General features: G+C 44.6%; 1 protein-coding gene across 1 annotated transcript in view; it reads right to left on the reverse strand.

Moving 5' to 3' along the window:
• The window catches only part of GABBR2 (gamma-aminobutyric acid type B receptor subunit 2), a 365,308-nt gene that overhangs the window by 152,447 nt on the left and 191,955 nt on the right, over positions 1-20,906 (reverse strand). The window contains exons 5-6 of the mRNA XM_036854586.1: positions 15,536-15,601; positions 7,045-7,245 (exon numbers count right to left, since the gene is read on the reverse strand). Coding sequence (XP_036710481.1) covers positions 7,045-7,245; positions 15,536-15,601 — 267 coding nt within the window. The remainder of the gene's footprint in view (positions 1-7,044; positions 7,246-15,535; positions 15,602-20,906) is intronic.

A 20,906-nucleotide genomic window follows, 5' to 3' on the forward strand; every position in this document is an offset into this window, starting at 1 on the left:
AGCAAAGACAAAATCTTAAAAGCAGTTAGAAAAAAAAAAAAAAAAAAAAGGATGCATTATCTTCAAAATAGCAACAATAAGTCTGATGGCTGATTTAACAGAAACAATGGACACCAGAAGACAATGAAATGACATCTGAAAGTGCTAAAAGAAAATAACAAACCATCTAGAATTCTACACCTGGTTAATATATCTCTCAATCTGAAAGATGAAAGAAAATTTTAGACAATCAGAAACTGAGAGAATATGTCTCCAGCAAACCCGTAGTAAAAGAAAGACCAGGAGGAGTTCTTCAGGCAGAAAGAAAATGATCATAAACAGAACAGAAATGAAGGGAGGAATGAAAAGTAATGGGAAGTGTAAATATATGAGTAGATCTAAAATGGAACATGACATCAGGTTCAAGGACACCCAAGAAAATCTCATAGAAGAAGAGGGACTTAACACTACCACCCATCAGGTCTTATAAAACTTCAATTATTAAGGCAGTGTGGTATTGGTTAAAGGGTAGGCAAATAGAACAGTTGAAGAGAACAGAAAGTCCAGAAACAGATCCACACTATATACACTCATTTAATTTATGATAAAGATGATACTGTAGCATGGGGTGGGGGGTAAGGAGGATTTTCAATAAATGGTTCTGAATCAATTGGTTATCCATATGGAAAAAAATTAATCTTGATCTTACCTTAGACCTTACATAAAATCAATTTCACGTGAATTCTATATCTAAAAGTGAAAGGTAAAACAAACTTCTAAAAGACAAGATAGAAAAATATCTTCATGAGCTTGGGTGGGCAAAGATGCTTAAACATGACACAAATGATATAAGTAATACATATAACTGTCTAAGAATTCATATCCAGAATACAAAAAGAACTTCTACAAATCAGTGAGAAACAGGCAGAGAATCCAAGTGGAAAAATGGGCAAAAGACTTGAATAGGCAGGTTACAAAAGAGGATATCAAAATGGTCAATAACGATATGAAAAGATCGACAACTTCATTAGTCATCAAGGAAATGTAAAGTAAAACAAAAATGAGATATCACTACTTACCCACTATATTGGCTAAAGTTAAAAAGCTAACAATGCCAAATGTTGGTGAGCATGAGAGTTGGCGAACTCTCAATCACTGCCGGTGGGTACGTAAATTGGTATAACCACTTTGGAAATCTGTTTCGTGGTGTCTACTAAAGCTGAACATATGTATTCCCTATGACTCAGAAATTCCACCCCAAGCATGCACCCAATAGTAATGTGCGCATATATTCACTGAAATACATCAAATACCTATAAATAAATCAAATAAAATACATGCAAGGGTTCCACACAAAAAATTACAAAACATTTCTGAGAGAAACTGAATGGATGGGAAGACCCTATATTACAAAGACGTCAGTTTTTCCTAAATCAGTCTATAGATTCAGTAAAATCCCAACAACAAACCAGAGCAGATTTGTGTGTATAAACTGACTCACTACTCCTTTCTCCTGCCCACAAGGCTGCTGCGCTGATGGAGGAAGAGAACTACAATTTGTTGAGCATCTATTGTGTGCTCGGCACTTGGCAAGATATTTTCCTCTGTATTACCTCATTTAATCCTTCTAAATCTGTAAAAGAGATATTATTACTCCAGTATAATGAGAAACAATTTCAGAAAGGCCAAATGACTAGCCCAATGTCACTGCATCACTATTGATTAGGTTCAGTTGTATATAACAGAAAAAAAATTATCACTGACTTAAATGAGATAGTCTATTTCTTTCTCACGTAAAAGATGATCTTGGGTAGGTGGTGCAGGGTTACTATGGCAACTCCACAGTGTAACCAGGGACCCAGGCTCTTATCTTTATGCTCTGCTATCTTAGAATAAAGTTTCCTTCCCAAGGTCACCTCTTGATCCAAAATAGTTGCTATAACTCCAGCCATCCCATCCATATTCCAGCCAACACAAAGGAGAAGCAAAAAGAAAGGCACACTCTCCCCTTAAAGGAGATTTTAGAAGTCTTGTATAATACTTCTACCTAAATCTCATTGGCTAGACTTAGAATCCTGGCTGTATCTAGCTACATGGGAGGCTGGGAAATGTACATTTTCAGATGGGTGGCAACATACCCAGTTAAAACCAAGAGTTATGTTACTGAGGGGGAAGAGGGGCTATGGATGTTGCATAAACAACTATCTGTCTTCCAGAGTCACTCAGTTGGGAAATGGTGGGGCCAAGATTCATATCTAACCAGTGCCAAAAGGCCACCATACCCTTCCTCCCGAGCCCATATTCCTTTGCCACACCGCCTGTCTCCCAGCGATGTGGATACTTAGGGAAGCAGAAGGGAACAGGAGCTTTGCGGGGAAGGTGAGGGCAGAGGCAGCAGCATTGTAAAGCTTGACTACCTGGGGAGCACCTCTACTTTTCCATGGCACCTTCTCTTCCTCCTCTCTAGAGCCCAGAGCTTCCCTAAAAGCCCCAGGTTCTTTGTTATGGCGCTCCGATGGCAGTGACAATGAGATGGGTGCAGCTTTTCCCAGGTCATTGCTCTAAGTTGAGGACTCACTAGATTTCTGTTTCCTCTTGTTCTGCTGTGTTGGATAAACAGTTGTGGGTGGTCACAGAAGCTTCTTGCCAGAAAACATTACAAAACTCTTCCAAAGAATGAGCCTGTGCCTTTGATGGAGGGTTGGGGCCCACTTCGGAGATTCCCACTGATTCCACGGTTCTGTGAACTTTTCCATCTGGTGCCTTGGCCCAACTCTGTGTGTCTCAGCAGGGGAATGGTAACAGGGAAGAATGTCCTTATTAGAGAGGCTGAGCCATCACTGGAATTTTACACCAGAACTGTAAATGCTCACAGTGGAAGCAAACCCAGTGGGACGCTGAAAAGTGAAAGCTGACACTGGAAATCACCAAAGTCAACAGAGTCACTTTGGGGAAATAGAGTGGTGATGGGGAACTTCAACAAGGAGAAAGAGTCTCTAGGGCCAAAGCAAGTATCCAGAGGCTGTTTACGTGAGGTTCTGAAAGACTGAGCTCTGAATGTACTCGGGGAAGCCCAAAGGTCTGCACTTGTCCCATCACTGGAAATTCCAACGGGAAGGGACTGATGAACGTGGTCGGGAGGGAGACCATGACCTTGTTATTCCTCCTACCAGAAATCTCCTGGGTGCCAATGAGCAAGCTGGGGACAGCTTGGCACCAGAGACAGGCATATGGAAGAGGCAACCACGGAGAATGCATTTCAAGAGGGGCCACTGTTCCACCTGATTCTGTGACTTTATTAGGAGTTACCTTTATCCTGGGGGTTCCAGGGTTTAACATTATAACCATATCACACAGCTTGCTGTAATAACTCAATACCATACAGAGAATTTTGCTGTGAAAGGACGTCAGGAGTTACATGGTCCAAATCTCTCATTTTCAGTTGAGGAAACTGAGGCCCAGGGATCGTGAGTGTCTAGCTGAGGTGGCAGATTAATTGGTGACAATGCCAGGATTTGTACTAGATCTCCTGATTACCAGACCCATACTGTCCTGTTCCGCCACTTACTAACAGGCCCGCTAAGAAATCACAGAAAGGGCTGATTTGGATGTGCTCTGCTCCTAAGCATGTCACAAGTTTAGAGGGAGAGCACGGTAGAGGGGAAGGGGCAGTGAGTGGGGACTTAGCAGTCCTGGCTTCCACTCCTGGATCTGTCCCTGACCTGCTGGGTGACCGTATCAGTTTCCTGGGGCGGCCATAACAAATTTCCATAAACTGGGTGGTTTAAAACAACAGAAATTTATTTGCTCCCAGTTCTGGAGGCCAGAAGACCAAAACTAAGGTGCTGGCAGGGTTGGTTCCCTCTGTAAGCTCCAAGGGGAATCTGTTCTGTGCCTTTCTTCTAGCTTCTGGTGGCTGCCAGCAATCCTTGGTGTGCCTTGTCTTGTAGACACATCACTCCCATCTCTGCCTCCATCTTCACATGATCTTCTCCAAGTGGCAAAACTCCCTCTGCCTTTTTCTTATAAGGACACTTGTCATTGGATTTAGGGTTTACACAGGTAGTCCAGGATAATCTCATCTCAAGATTCTTAAATTAATTACATCCACAAAGACCCTTTTTCCAAATAAGGTCACATTCACAGGTTCTAAATGTTAGGACCTGGACATATCTTTTTAGGAGCCACTTTTCAACCCACTACAAGGATCCTGGGTATGCCCTTCCACTTTCTGCTCCTCAGCTTTCCTATGTGTAAATAGTGAAGATGGCAGGAGTCCACTGACTTGCTTCTATACGTGTTTGCTTGTCTTCATGGATACTGATGGACCCCAGAATACAGGCATCGACCCAGCAGCCTGTGCCATGCGGATCACGGTCCCCAGCAGTCACATACACCGCAAAATCAAATTCAAGAACTATTTCATGACTTTCTAGAACTTCCTTTAGCCATATATTCTTGAAGATTGGTTGAGGAAGTTGGCTTGTGGTCAGACCACAAATACGAATGCCTTATCAACTCTGGGCCCTACACCCTGGGGAGAGAGCATTCAACAAGAGCAAGTGCAGAGCATGGGCTGAGCATGGGAAGGGGCTTGACGAACACAACCTGTGCAGGGCAAGGACCAGGGGGAGGTGAGTGAGGCCTTCCCTTCAGGGGCAAAATGGAAGGAGCCAAAACCCTCAGTAATCAAGATTAAAAAATCAAAACTAACGCAAAAAAAAAAAAAGAATCCACGATGAGCAAAATTTTAAATAAAGATAAGATGTGTTCTTGTAATTATGTGACTCAAATCAGTTCACCCTAATCTTGGTTTGTGGATCTTGTCTTTCTTTAAAATTTTGAAATTTTGTTCATCATGGATTTTTCCATTGAGGTCTTTGGCACACCCTTAAATTTTGCCCTTAGTCCTGGCCCTGGAACTGTTAAGTTATAACTGGAGGGATGGGCCCTACAGGGACAAGGGATGGGGACCAGTGGGGAAAATTAGGGGACAAGTAGTGATTCCTGTGCTACTGGAAGGATCTGAGAGTCTGATGAGAGAGACTGGTCTGTGTGACCTCTAGGAGAGCCCTAAACCCTCTGAGTCCAAGAGGCAAAGAGTCTTCAGATTTCCCCGTGTAACTTCAATTATCTTTTGACCTCGAGATAATGTAAGAAATGCTGCCTCTTGTCTCAAAGACTGTGGGACAGGGACTACGTCGCCCGGAATTTCAGAAGCTGCCCCAAGCTGGGAGTCTGCCTGGCTCTGCTCTGATGGCACTGCTCCATCCTGGGAGGCCCAGGAGTGGGTGGCCCACACTGTGAGATGAAATGAACAGCCCCAGGAATAGCCCCAAGGTGTCCATTCATGGGCACAGTGATATGGGGGTGAGGTCAGCCTCCTCACCAGGCCCAAATTTAAAAATTTAAAATTAAAAAGGAAAGTCAGTGACTTGGGAGATGTTATCAAGTCAAAACATTTACTCTGAAAAAACACTGCAAAAAATGATCTTCCCAAAATGCATTCCTGTGCACTTGCTCACATCTGTGCATGGCTCGCCCACCCTGGGGAACATTCACGCTCCTTGGAACGACATTTGAGGCCCTTGGGGCGTCTCATGGCCCTTACCCCCACTTAGCTTCACAGATCTCATGTGTAATCATTTACATCTTTGGTCTTAAGTCTCTCATTTTAATTATTATACTGTCTGCCTGTATGGAATTTTAGTTTTTGTATTTTCCTCAAATTTTATACTATTTTTAAAGTATAGGGTATCCCTGGACCCAAGTATCTTCTAATAAACTGTAAACTTCAACACCTTTAAAAATAACACCTACTGAAATAAAAATGAGTTGTTTCTTCTCATTATTCAGCACCTACAAAAACTTCATGTTGTCATTGATTTTGGTACGAAGATATTTCTTTCAACATTTTCTACCCAAAGTGTTTTTCCAGGATCTCTCAGGTGCCACGTGATCTATAGAGCTGCTTATAAAATGTGTCCTAATGATTTGCCCTTTTTGGACAAATCAATAAGTCATTCTTGTAGTGTTGGCTCTGACTGAGATTAAATAATGGATAAAAATAATATATATGTTTCTTACTTTACTATGAAGTTGATTCTTTAAATGAAATTGAAGGTTGGTAGAGAATTTAAAAATCTGAGATCAGAGGAGACAGAAAAGAATCATGTGCCCTGCTGTACTGAACTTTGGCTGGTGGTTAGAATTGAGAGATGGATGTTGCCATCTTCACCGGGGCTGTCACCACCTGATTCTTGATAATGCTTTCACTGATAGAGAATAGTGTACTTTGGAAATACTTTTACATGCACCATGCTACCTGTTCTTTCACAGCCCTATGAGATAAGCAGGCTAGGGGTTAGTCATCCCTAGTGGGAACATCCCTAGTGGAGGCCTGAGGACTTAAGCACCCAGCCAAGGTCCTCCTCCTAGTTATGACAGCACAAGATGCCAGGTGCGATGCTAGCCACGTTGCACAATCTGCCATTCAGTCCTCCTTTTGACCCCGGAGGAGGATATTTTCACCACCACTCTACAGATAAAGAAACAGCGGCTCAGAGAACTCAAGCTCAAGGTCACACAGCTGGTAACTGGCAAAACTGGGGTTTGGATCAATCTTTCTGGTCTTTAGTACATGTTTCCCCAAGTCTACTTGTGGGGTCATTCGTCTCCTCCAGGCTGACAGGAGCATCAGTGAGACTGAGAAATGACATTCCAGGTCAGAGGGGCACAGGATGAAATGGTGGCCTCGTCTGAAAGTCAATGCCTGCAGTTGGTGCTATACTAGTCACGACTCCACCCCTTACGCATACACTATGTTATGTGCTTACAAAGCACCCTTACCTCATTTGATTCCCACAGTTCCCTAGAAGGCCATGCAGTAGAGAGCTGGATATCCTCATTTAACAGATAAGCGAGGCTCAGAGAGGTCACATGCTTTGCTCAAAATCACACAGCAAAGGCCAGAACAAGATCTAGGTGCTTTTTGCCAACATCATTGGACAGCATGATTAAGGGAGATGGGCTTGGGGGCTGAAATGAGCTGGCCAAGGCACCGACCTTTCCTGAGATGGTCTTGATCTGCTTGGAGCTCAGGGGCTCGAAGTCCACGCCGATGTAGCCCTCCATGGCAGCAAGCAGATTCTTCCGGAGACAACGGGACGAGTTGGCTTCTGTGTGCACCTGCTCCCACCAGGAAGGCTCATACCAGCCCGGGATGATCCATTGGTATTTGCTACCGTACATATTCTCCTCATATGCCTGCAACAGATGGGTTGACCATGAAGGCACCAAGAGACAAACATTTGTTCAAAGCTTTGTACCCTGTGGGAAAGGTGAAGGGGACTCAGGGTTCCTCGTACCAGAGGATTTGTTAATTTTTCTATTACTTGCTGGGTCTCCTCCTCATTATCTCTCAAGGGATCCAAGGTAGTTTATAGGAAACACGTATATTAAAATAATAAAACACTGAATAAAATAAAAACATAAGTGCTTGGGAAAATATAGATTATAATATGCTTATTGGAGGTAAAGGGAACAGAACATAGACAAGTCCACCAAAGGTTCCAACACTACAGATATAAGCTACATATTTCACCATGAACTTCCTGGCAGTCCAAGAGAAAAGGGTAACAATATGAATTGCATAGCTCTTATTTTCAGTAAGGAGAAAACATACCAGTTCTTCAGGGACACAAAATGTTTTCTAGGCTTTAATCCCTAAACAAAATGCCTCATATGGAGGTCACTGTCAAATTAGCTAGCATGGTATCAACACCATCCCTACAACAAACAGATTTCATAAGGCTATTTTTGTATAGATCTTTACTAAAAGCTGAGATCATAACCTTAAAATATAACCCAGGGTGGAGCAATTTTGCAAAGGGCCAAGAAAATTTAATGTAAGCATGCAACTTATATAAGATGCCACTTGGCAAACTGAACATCTCTCTAAATCTTTACCCAAAGCATGGTGTACATAAATCCAGATCCTAAAAAAAAAGTCCCTTATATTTATATACTTTACACGCATATTATTTGTCATTCATGTTCACCCTTTGAGATGGTCTAGGCAGAGTTTATTATCCTCATTTTAGAGATGAGGAAACTGGAAACCAGAGAGGGAAAGTCACTTTTCCAAGGTCACACAGTCTGAACCTAGGTCTGCCTACTCTTACGCTGCAAAGCCACACTGCCTGCCTCCCATTTAAACAAAAAGTTGTCAGACTGTTCTAATATACCCCCATTTGACTTTAATTCTTACTGTGATGATTTTTTATCTGGAAAAGCATGATTTTTGATAGCTTAGATGCACCCAGAAAATCCCAATTTGTAGGAATGTCACATTCCATCAAAGTTGGGTCCAGAATGGAGTAGAGCTCACATTCCTATCAGTAATCAAAACACCCAGAAGTTATTACAGAGAGCAGTGGTGTATGTAAATGCTTGCTCTCTGTGCGCTGTGATGAACTGTATACATTAAAAAATGTGAACCTTAAACGATCCAGCAATTTGTTCCTAGGGAGCCACCTATGTTAGGAGGACATTTTGGGAAACAATTCATGTCACACCCCTTTATGTTCCTTGGCTTAGAACAGAGACAGCATAGAGGCCAGGAGGGTGTGGAGAGAGAAGCCTGCAAGATTGCTCTGGACGCCAGGGAGATTTTGGCTGCCCTCCACTTAGGCTCCAGCATGCTAATCGATGGTCTGCCCAGAAAGGGTGGGCCAGGGCCCTTTGTATTTGTGTATATTAGAGAATAGTTACTGTTGAGTCTAAGAGTTGGAGGTGTGTTCCCTTCATTCCTACATCTGAGGAGGCAACTCTTCTAAAACTCTCTCAACACCTGAAAAAGCCCAGCCTGCAGTGTGGAGCGTCTCATTGGGGTAAGTGTGAATTAGAACATTTGTTCCTTAGCTTAAGCTCAGATTCCATCTCTATGGCCTCTGTCCATTGATTCAGTGAAGCCTCCAGAGATTAAACTGAAATTGTTTCATAAGAGAGCCCTTCAACTATCTCAAGGTAATGATCACATCGCCTCTTCTCTAGACTCCTCTAATGATATGGGACTTTCACCTCCCTCATTCTAGACACTGTATTTCTCATAATGCAGCCTCAGATCATAGTCATTTTTTCCAGCAACTACATTGTAATGTTGCCCCAATCAAAACTGCTGTAGAAAAAACACAGAGAGCCCTAATATTACAATTATATAACAAAACCCCAGTTCAACAAAAGAAGGCAGTTTTCTGGGCTTCCCTCTAATAAATGGGGTTTAGCCCACAGAAACTTTTTTTTTTTTTTTAAGAAAAGATAATCCCAGACCCTGGCTGGGGGCTAGACCTTTGAACAAAAGGGTCATCCCAATGACCCCAGGTCATTTAATCAATGGCAGAACCTGTGAGACTTCACAACTCTCATCTTTCACTGGCAGGGAGGAACTCACATATATTGAGTCCCTATTATGTGCTAGGCCATTTATATACATTATCTTATTTTATTCTCACAACAACCCTATGAGATATGTGCTATTATCTCTATCTTATAGATGAAGACATTGAGGCTCAGAGATTGAGGAATTTGCCCAAACACATTCAGCTAAGTCAAGGGGACAAGATTCAAAGTCTGTTTTTTTAAGTTTCCCTCTTTTCTTAGCAAAACAAAGTAAAACTTTCTGGAAGCTTCCTCAGTCTTAAAAGGTTGAGACAAGATAGCCCCAATTATTAAGAATGTATGGTAAGTAAGCGTCAACAGATACAGAGTGAGGACATGAGGAGGTCTTCTGATCAGATGCAAAGGCAGATTTGCATTATTCTCTGAGACCAAAGACTGTGTGATAATTTAGAGGCAGCATGGAGCAGGAAGTCAGGAGCCTCCCAGGGATCTGCTGTGATAGCTGTCTGACCTGCCATTGTTCTGTTAGGTGTTCCTTGTGAGTGAATTTTCCAGAAAACAGAAGCTCAGTCCATTTGAATGACAACACATTTTGTTTAGAATATTAGTCAATTTTGATGAAGATAAAATTTTTTCTACTGATCTTTTGAAAAAAAAAAAGAAAAAAGATTATAGTCAAGTAGCACTAGATTCTCTGCCACATACCAGCTGGGTAACTCTGGCACACAACTCCTTGGACCTTGCTTTTCTCATCTATAGCCTGTGGAAAGCAAAGCCCATCTCACTGGGTTGGTGTAGGAATTAAATGAGGTAATATATGAACAAAAAAACAACCTAATCAAAAAATGGGCAGAAGATCTAAATAGACATTTCTGCAAAGAAGACATACAGATGGCCAATAGACACATGAAAAGATGCTCAACATCGCTAATTATTAGAGAAATGAAAATCAAAACTACAGTGAGATATCACCTCATACTGGTTAGAATGGCCATCATTAAAAAGTCTAGAAATAATAAATGCTGGAGAGGGTGTGGAGAAAATGGAACCCTCCTACACTGTTGGTGGGAATGTAAATTGGTGCAGCCACTATGGAAAACAGTATGGAGGTTCCTTAAGAAACTAAAAATAGAGTTGCCATATGATCCTGCAATCCCACTCCTGGGCATATATCTGGAGAAAAATCTAATTCGAAAAGATACATGCATCCCTATGTTCACAGCAGCACTATTTACAATAGCCAAGACATGGAAGCAACCTAAATGTCCATCGACAGATGAATGGATAAAGAAGATGTGATACATATATACAGTGGAATACTGCTCAGCCATAAAAAAGAATGAAATAATGCCATTTGCAGCAACATGGATGGACCTAGAGATTATCATACTAAGTGAAATAAGTCAGACAAAGACAAATACTATGATATCATTTATATGTGGAATCTGAAACATGATACAAATGAACTTATTTACAAAACAGAAACAGACTCACAGATATAGAAAATAAACTTACGGTTACCAAAGGGGAAAGGGGGGGAGGGATAAATTAGGAGTTTGGGATTAGCAGATATCAATTACTATATATAAAATAGATAAACAACAAGATCCTACTGTGTAGCACAGGGAACTATCTTCAATATTCTGTAATAAACCACAATGAAAACGAATATGAAAAAGAGTATATATCTGAATCACTTTGCTGTACACCAGAAAGTAACACAACATTGTAAATCAACTATACTTCAATAAAAAAGAAATAATAAATGAAGTAATATGTGTACCATGCCTGGCCAACACTATGTGCGGGAACATTTTGACTGCTCCTTCTCACGCCATTCTCTTTTCCATAACTCATGGCTTTATTCTGAAAATTAGCCACTCCTATGGGCCATGCACAGTGATACTTTTGGGCATGGCCCAAACATCAAATGGCCCAGACTGGCCCAAACACCAAATGGCTCCAGACTATTGTTCTTGGAGTTTCTGATTTACTTTTGATGGCTTTGTCTCCCTTCTAGCTGTCAGGTCTAGGCTGTCACTTTCACTGTCATTAAATCCCTCTCCTCACTCTGAATCTGCTGCTTTTAAACCGCTATGGAAAGCAGGGAGTGTTAAACATATGTGAAAAAAGTACACAGCACAGGCTTTGAGTGAGGGTCTAAAAGGCTCTCCTACAAGGGAGGTAGACTGGGCTTAAATATAGCACACAGTGTCTAAAGCAACTGCATTCTGGTATTCCCACGTTCAGAAGGGCTGAGATTGTTGGACACGTGAGCTTTAAGAAGCTGCTGGTATCTTTGTCTGTCTCCTTTGCCAAATAGGGAGTTCCTGGAGGGTGGTGTCTGCTCTTTCCAGGATCCCCAGTGCTTAGCACAGTGCCTGGTGTACAGAGGGCACCCAATAAATGGTTGTAGAGTGACTGACGGAACACATTTTCAGTTTACTTGGTCACCTTGGTTTTCATTGTTTTTGTCTCTAGTAGGAATGTGGTCTCAGGACCTGTGGCCACCAAATGGGCCCTGCCGGGCGATGATGGGCAGGCTTGAGCTCATGTTCTTTAGTCCCATGAACGACTCTGTTCTCATTAGCTGCAGACAGGTAGCCTTGATGTAATTTAAAAATCCAATTTCCTCTTTTTATTGTTTCCTTTTGCCTCCTCACTTCCTCAGGCAAGAAGAATATTTCCCTTTTATAGGCATTTCATAACCATAATAGTAATAAATCCTCACATCAGTAAAGCAGTTAACAGTTGGGATGACAGTCACCCTTTGCTGGCCTTGTTTAAGCCTCTCGATAATCCTATGAGGCAAATAAGACAGGGGTCGTCGCTTCCATTTTAGAGGTGAGGCAGCCGGGGGCTGGAGTTGTAAAGTGGCCTCCTTGAGGTCACACAGCTGGCAGAACTAAAACCAGAACCCAGGTCAGAGTGCTTGAGAATTTAGAATAGACCACCAAGGAGGAAGGAGAAGACAAAAGCGACAGGCCATGCTCGTCCTTTGCTGAAACCGAAATGAACATTTTGCCACAGGGCTATAAATAGTCCCTGCATTTGCTGGAGACTACTCTCCCCTTGGGTGGCAGGTCCCATCTCAAGAACATACAGCAACACGCTGCAAAGTTTGCACTGCAGCATTTGGATGGCAAAGACGCGGTTGTCTCCATCCCATTGTGCTCTGACCCTGACATGGGTGGAGAAGTTCTCTCCCTGGGTCTCTGCTCCGAGCAGCCCCTCCCTCCTCCCTCCGTCACATGCCAGAGTTTTGATTCAGTGTGAGGACACTGAGAAGACTCTCCTCAGGACCTTCCAGGCCTGCCAGAAGAACTCCTTCCTAACCAGATAAGACTGACAGTCCTGACAGGCAGATCCCTCTGAGGGTCTGACACACGGAATAAACCCCCAACCAAAAACTTCTGAGAAACCACTCAGTGAATAAAGCAGCCAGCAAAGACTCTAAGAAAGAGTCCATCTGAAGATACCCAAAGTCCAAGAGGAAGAAGAAAGTGGGATGAGGAGGTGGGATGATGTCCCGTGCCGTGTGGAAGGCAAGCAGCCTGGGGCTTTGGGTCAAGAGGAAGACAGCCATACCGTCTGTTCTGAAATGGAAACCACGCTGCTGGAAATGCCACTCAGAAAATAACCCCAGTGCACAGCATGGAGGGAAATCACCGCCATGCCTCGGCTTAGGGTTTGGCTCAAATCAGAACAGGAGGGGACTTCCCTGGTGGTCCAGTGGGTAAGACTCTGTGCTCCCAATGCAGGCGGCCCAAGTTCAATCACTGGTCGGGGAACTAGATCCCGCATGCACGCCGCACCTAAGAAGTCCACATGCCACAACTAAGAGCCTGCATGCTGCAACTAAAAGAAGATCCCTCCTGCTGCAACTAAAAGATCCTGCATGCTGCAACTAAGACCCAGTGAAGCCAAGATAAATAAATAAATAAATAAATAAATACCAAAAACAAACAAAAAAAAAACAGGAGGTCTGTCTGCATTTTGTGCAAACAGGATATGGCCAGGGCTCAGTGTGGCAACTTCACAGATCATTTTTATTAATTTACTTTTCCTCACTTGATCGACAATCACCCACCATGTGCCAGCTGTTTGCAAGGCCTTGGGGATATATAGGGATAAAACCCAGCTTTTTCTCTAAAAAGTTATGTCTTCTAATTGGAGCATTATTTTCCTTTTTTAAATGGGCCATTTCTGGACCTTAGATGGTAACATGCAAAGTATTATGAGCTTTGAAATAAAATGTATTAAATCAATTTGCTCCATTTTTTTCAATTTTTCTCATGTTCTTCCTTATTTTCATATGGAAATACTCCTTAATTACTCTTAACTGAGACATAGGATGCTTAACACAATCTAGGAAAGTTCATCAGTTAGTAAATTCGTCAGCCCAATGGTGGTCCATTCCATCCTCAGAGACCTTACATAAACAAATAAAAAAAGGTTGCTGACATTTGCTGAGGGCTCACTGTACGTCAGGCACTATGCAAGGTGTTTTTGCTCATTTAAGCTCCACAACAATCTTATGAGACAGGTGTTATTATTATCCCCACTTTACAGATGAGAAAACTGAGGTTCAGAAAGTGTCAACAAGCCCAAATCCAGTTACTAAGCTGCAGACCAGTAGTTCAAGCCCAAGCAGACTGACTCCTGAGTGCTAAGCTTCACTCAGGGTCCCCTGAAATGTCAGCCTATAGCTTCTCCTTCCTCCCTGCTATTCTGAAAGGTGATCAGGCAGTTCCCACTTTGCTCCTGAGCCTTCATGAGGAAATATCCCTGGGTGACTATGGTTTTCAGTCGCTGTTCTCTCCTTACTCCTGGCCTCTTTTCAGTTTCTGCATCTCTCCTGAAATGGGGCACCAGGAGCTGAGCAGGATACCCCAGGTGGGGTCTCTCCAGCAGAGAGCAGAGGGACGACCCACCCTAGTTGTGGACGTGCAGCCTGAGGTCGCCTCGGCTCCCTGGAAGCTGTGCTCACACTGGTTGCTCATGGTAACCTTGAGGTCAACTGAGACTCCAAAGTCTCTTTTGTTCTAAACGCACAGTACTCCTCAGCTATGCCTCTATCATCTTGGACATAGGCAGCCCAATTTGTTCTAATATAACCTTATATTAGGACTATTAGATTTAGTCTTCCTGGATTTAATCAAACATTCCAGCTTGTTAAGGTTCTTTGCACCCTGGCTATCTTCCAACATATTTCACAACTTCTAAAATTCCTATAAGCCTATTTTTATAATCTCATCCAAGTTACTGAAAAAAGGTCAAAGAAAACAGAGGCCTGTGGCCCATCACTAGAGACCACACCTAGAATAACCTCAGTCTAAGAGGAGGAGCTTATTGGGTAGACAATTCATGTAACTAGGCTCTCATTCTGTTGATTTCTCTCCTGACCCTGAGGTGGAGGAGGGTGAGCCAGGGCATCAAAATGGAAAGACATAGTCCCTGTGTTAGAACTGTTATATATGTTCAGGTTAGAATATCATGTGGAGAAAAGAGGATTTGATTGGGAATCAGGTGAATGGGGATGGAGCCCTGGTTCTGCCATAAAACGTCCCTTGGACAAGCTTCTCCACCTCTCTGGGCTTCTAGTTCCTCATCTGTAAAGCAAGGGTAACAATAGTAGCTTCACATGGTTATTGAAAAGATTAAGTGAGATAAGGTTTAAGAATGTACTTTGTCACCTATCACACACCAGACAATTAAAAGGATTCAGTGGTAGATACTGAACAGTTGATGGTCTGTGCTAAACCTGAGACTCTGAGCCCTGCTTACAGGGCAGGAAGGGGTCTGAGGCCTCCTGGTCTCGCCCTGGAATCTGGTGTCTCCCTCTGTGTGGTGCACACAGCACTGCTCCATTAAGCAAGGCTGGGTGGAGGAGACTTAAAACTAGCAGGCAGCGCTGAGGCAATGGTAAGACAGTGGGTTTGGTAAACTGAGGTTCCTGGTTCCTCCTACAACTGCACTGTTCTGAGTCCTGGGGTTTTAGCTCCCCGGAAAGACAAAAGAGCAGTAAGAATAACACTTCTGCTTCCAACACCCCAGACTCCAGTCCACTCAAGGACCAGGCAGTGACATTGAGTGCAAGAAAACGCTTTGTGAACCTCCCCAAAGACATCCATGACACAACCAAAGTGTTACTTACACAACAGAACACTTTTGCTGCCATATTCTGGTCAAACTGGCCAAGGATGATCCGCACGTCGTTGCCCTGTGGACAGAAGGACACGGATGTGAAGGTGAGAGTGTGATCGGCATAGCCCAGAGGGCTTGAGGCAGCGATCATTCACATGCCCCAGGCTCCCCAGCAAGAGCTCTGCCTGAGGGGGTGGGCAGGACAAAACCTCATCCCCCAGCCCAGCCCAGCCTGGATCTCCGGCTCTCTCTGGGCCCAGCTTTCCCTCAGCTACTGCTGTTGGCCCTGCCTGGTCTCGTGGGTAAACCCTGGGGCAAGTCTGCACGGGCTGGAGGCTAAAGGCTCTGAGGGGCCTCATTGTCTCCCCTGCTCTCCTCCAACAAGGGCAGGCAAACGCTCCGGGGCACTGAGACAGCGTCTACTCTCCGTCCTCACTCTACACATAGAGAAACTGAGGCCAGAGGAGAGAAAGGAACTTCTAAGGTCCCCAGGGGAGTCGGCAGCAGAAACAAGTTCCCAGCCAACACCCCCTCCTCCTCTCCTCTAGTATTCTAGACTTTTCCACCTTTCTGGAGTCCACAGAGCTTCCCAATTAAGAAGTTTCAGAGTCTCTTTGAGTTCTCAGCTTTGTTCAAATCTCAGCTCCACTTGGGTGGCCTCAAGCGGCTCCTTTTCCCATCTTAGCCTCAATTTCCTCATCTGCAAAATGCAGATAATGGCAGTACTTAGAGGGCTCCTGAGAGGACTAAATGAGATAATCCTCATAGAGTGCTTAACATAGTTCCTGACACACAGTAAACACCCAGCTAGAATTAGTGTTTTATAACCTTCTCCTAACCTACACTTCTCCCTTTATTTCAAAGGAAAATCTATATTCAAAAGCTCTATAAATGGTTATTTATTATCTTAATATCTCAATATGGTTAATAGGTATATATTGTACCATGGGTCCTATGACTCATTTATTCATTCAACAAACATTTACTGAGTGTCTGCCTGAGGCTCCCTCCTGGGTCAGGGTAAGGGGTTCTTGGTTGCTTTCTAGGGGAAGGGACCCTGCCCTGCCCCCATAGAGAACAGGCAGAAGGAGGATGTACAGGTAGCCCCCAGGAGACCAGCCAGGCCCTGGCCCATACGCTTGCTCCCCAACCCCGTCCTGCCCTCCGCACTGACACTCAGCCCTGCAGGTGGTGCTACCTTCCTGCCATTTATCCCATCCTTTCCAGCAAGCCTCGAGGCTCTTTGATGCATAAAGAAGAGAAACATCCCTTTAAAGATCAGTTTTTAGCATCTTTCAAAATTGGAAAGTGCTGACTGGGAGGCCATTTTATTCATCATGTACTTTAGCAAAATAAAAAAGACTTGGATTCTAAAATCACCCTTCGTTTGCAAGCAAGAATGGAAAGAAAAAAAATTTTCCTCTGAAAGAAGTTTGAAAGATCATTAACAGAGCAGTTGAAGGAAGGCAAGCTTTTGTCATCACCATGGCTGCAATGCTATAGAAAGTTCTAAGCTGCTTCTGTTCTGTGGCCATACTCCCGGGCACACTCCAGGGTCTTTCTGCTTGTTTGTTGAATTTTTTATAGCATTTCTTGCTGCTAACAGTATTCACTTACCCATATCCATATCCATATGCATATCCATCCATCCAGCGAACATTTATGGAGCATCTACTCTGTGCCAAGCCCTGTGTTGCTAAACATGGTATAGTAGAAACAGCATATTGGATTTTGGAGTCAGAGAGACCTTGGTTCACATCCCAGCTCCAGCAATGACCAGCTACATGACCCTGGGTCTTAATGCCCTGGAGCCTCAATTTCTTCATCTCTGAAATGGGGATAATATTCCCTGCCTGACCCGGTGGTTATAGGATTCATGATAATGAAGTCCACCCACTGGCTTCCATGGTGCTCTCTCCTGGCTCCCTCCTGCCTCCTGGTCATTCCTGCTCAGACTCTGAATCAGCTCCTCATCTTTCTGCCCACCCCTAATGCTGGTGTTCTGTACAGTTCTGCCCTCATCACTCTCCCTGGGCAATCTCATTCATGACCCCAGCCACAACTCCCCTCTGAGCACTGTGGACTCCCAAGTCTCTCTCCCCAGCCCAGACTTTTCTCCAGTTGCCCCCTGGACACCTCCCCTTGGATTCTCCCAGGCACCTCCACTTGGCTTCTCTCAACATGCCCCAAGTTGAACTCATCATCATTCCCAACATGCCTACTTCCTCCTCCTGTATTGTCCATCTCTAGAATGGTGTTGTCAACCTCCTACTCCCTAAGATCAGAAACTTGGGAGCCATTCTAGATTCACTCCTCTCCTCATCTTAGCCATAACCATGGCCTGTTGGTTCTGTCTGCTCACTAGCTTCCTGAATCGCCCCCATGTCTCCAGCCCCATTGCCCTGGGTTTAGCCACCATCACTCCCTACGTGGTGAACCACTACAGCCTCCCAGCTGGATCCCTGCCTTTAGTCCTGCTCCATCCACCCAGTCTCCAGAAAGCACACAAGGGAATCATTCCAAGATTCAAATCTGATTACGTAAAATCTTTCCATGGCTCCTGGAGCTTTACAGATCAAACTCTGAGCTCCTTAGAACATTCCAAATTCTTTACCAACTCACTCCTGCTCATTTCTCTAATCACATTTTTTGCTACTCCTCCACAGCAGGGAGAATGAACTACCTGCAGTTCTCTTAAATGGTCTGCCATTCACTCATTCATTCATTCACTTTCTCACTCTGTCCCCTTTCTTTCTACAAGTTCATTCATCCAGAATGCCATTCCTTCCCACCCTACACGCTCTGCCTGGAGAGCTGATACTCCCCCTTCCTGCCTTAGCTCAGGCACTCCTACTCTGAGAAACCATCTCTGTCCCATTAGGCTTGGTGGTCATTTGCTCCTCTGTGGGCCCAGAGCACTCTGTGCTTCCCTCTATCACGGCCTGAGTCTACTTGTTTGTTGTCCCCATTGGACTGAGGATAACTTGATTCATCTCTGGGTCTCCAGCTCCCAGAACAAGGCATGACACATATATCAATAAATAGGTATTAAATGTGTGATCAAGTGAATGAATGCTGTGTGAAGCACAAGCACAATGCCTGGCCCACATTGGTTATTCAATATCTGCTGGTTATTACCATCAACTGCACTAATATCCTGCTAGCCTAGGGCCTAGGTACTGGTTGGGTTCACCATGTTCATTTCTTGAATGGACCGAGGGACCCGCATCTTCATGGTTGACCACCTGACCACCTGCTAACAGATAAATAAACAGCTCTGCCACTTGTGGACCATTTAGTGTCTCTGTTGCCATGACAAGCAAGTTGCATTGACTGCTTGGTTCTATGCTCCCAAACTGTTAGGACTGGATGGGGCCCAACGGATCGCTGATCTAGTTAACCCCTTCCCAGAGAGGCAAAAAGCTTCCAAATCCAGCACAGCACCCCAAAACCAGCAATCTTGCCTTGGTGTCCCCTTACCATCAGAGGGTCCTGGAGAAAGAGCCTATCCAGGGCCAGGTTGTACCTGATGCAGGAAGCTATTCACACCCACTCTGACTCTAGACAGTGAGTAAGAGGGGCAAGATGCTGCAAAGCCTGGGAGAAAAGAGGACGAGCCAGCACTCAGTGCAGGTGGAGCCTGGATCCCAGGGTAGGGAGAGGATAATGGGAAATATGACTGGACTGGGATCCTCAGGCGGCCCTTGAGAGCAGCATAAAGAGCTTAAGGTGCTTCTCAAAATGGGATATGTGTACTCCCAGGGCAGAAGAGTTCTCCTGAGAGTATGAAAAGTGCAGATATACCTGGTTCTTCTTTCTGGAGTAGCAATTTATTGGAAGATTCAGGGGTGAAGGGAAAGATTTTCAATTGGGGGAATCTTTTTTTTTTTTTTTTTTTAACTTTTCTCATCTTACATTCAGTGCTCTAATTTCTATTTATTTATTTATTTATTATTTTTGGCTGTGTTGGGTCTTCGTTTCTGTGCGAGGGCTTTCTCTAGTTGCGGCAAGCGGGGGCCACTCTTCATCGCGGTGCACGGGCCTCTCACTGTCGCAGCCTCTCCTGTTGCGGAGCACAAGCTCCAGACGTGCAGGCTCAGTAATTGTGGCTCACGGGCCCAGCCGCTCTGCGGCATGTGGGATCCTCCCAGACCAGGGCTCAAACCCGTGTCCCCTGCATTGGCAGGCAGACTCTCAACCACTGCGCCACCAGGGAAGCCCCTGGATCGGGGGAATCTTAAAAGTTTTTAACACACCCACACTCTCACAAAAGTTCCAGAATCACACTTTTCAATGTTGCATAACTTGTATGTTTTCCTTAAAATCCAGAGAGAGGAAAGAGATTTTGTGTTGGCAGTGGACCCTGCTTCTGCAAGCCCGCCCACCTCCCTACCAGGGGTATCAGTGCACTCTCCTCTATGGTTGAAAGGGCTTGGGGGCAGTTGAAGGAGTGCCAGGGGTAGGGGAGGACAGCCATGACCATCTCTGAGGATGACAGTACAGAATGGTGCTGTGATGTTAGAGACCCTGGGAAGTGGCAGAGGACAGGGTCTCAAAAATCCCTGCCATGGACTCCTGGCTCTGCAGGGGGCCGCCTGGAGTGAAAGTAGATGTCCCGAGATCAGACAAATGACAGCTTCTTCTAGAGGGCTAGATCTAAGGTAATGGATGGTAGCAGAGACCTATGTTCACACCCTCAACAGGCCACACCCATGGGGGGCAAACATGGAAGGGAACAGCCATGGGGTGGGAGGCCTGGGGAGGGGTGCTCAGTCCAAACCCTGGGTGGATTTCCTTTCCTCTTTCCTGGCCCCTCTCATCTGTTGTCTAGGACCTCTTTGTCTCTGGGGCCCTTAAAGGGAGCTAAAACTCACATACAAAAAATGACACTTAAGAAGGATGACTCAATACAAAGCACTAGTGTATAACCCCCACTTTACAGGGGATCCTAGCAGAGTCAAAATAAATGACAGCTCCCGAGCTCTTTCTAGCCATTGCCCTAGGAGGTAGGTGCTATAATTATGCCCACTCTGGATAGTTTCATGAGCAAACTGAGGCCCAAAGACTTAAGCAACTTTCCTAGGCACAGCAGACGCTGTTGGTCCTGCTGGATCCCCTCCCTGGGGCTAGTGCACCCAACCCAGCTGCAGCGATGGTAGGCTGCCACCAGCTCCCTCCCTTCTCTGGAGAACTTCCCTCAGCCAAGGGGAGCTTCTTGGCCCTAGAAGGCCATGTTGTGCCCCACATCCCATAGCAGCCAGTGACTGACTCACATGGGTAGAAAACTCCAGCCCCCTTGCTGAAAGGTGGGACGAGCTCTGTGGTGCAGACTGTGTTCCAGAGATCCGGTGAGGCCAGGTTAAACCCATCTCCAGCCAAAA

Source organism: Balaenoptera musculus, chromosome 6 (genome assembly GCF_009873245.2).
Source record: "Balaenoptera musculus isolate JJ_BM4_2016_0621 chromosome 6, mBalMus1.pri.v3, whole genome shotgun sequence".
NCBI lineage: Eukaryota > Metazoa > Chordata > Mammalia > Artiodactyla > Balaenopteridae > Balaenoptera > Balaenoptera musculus.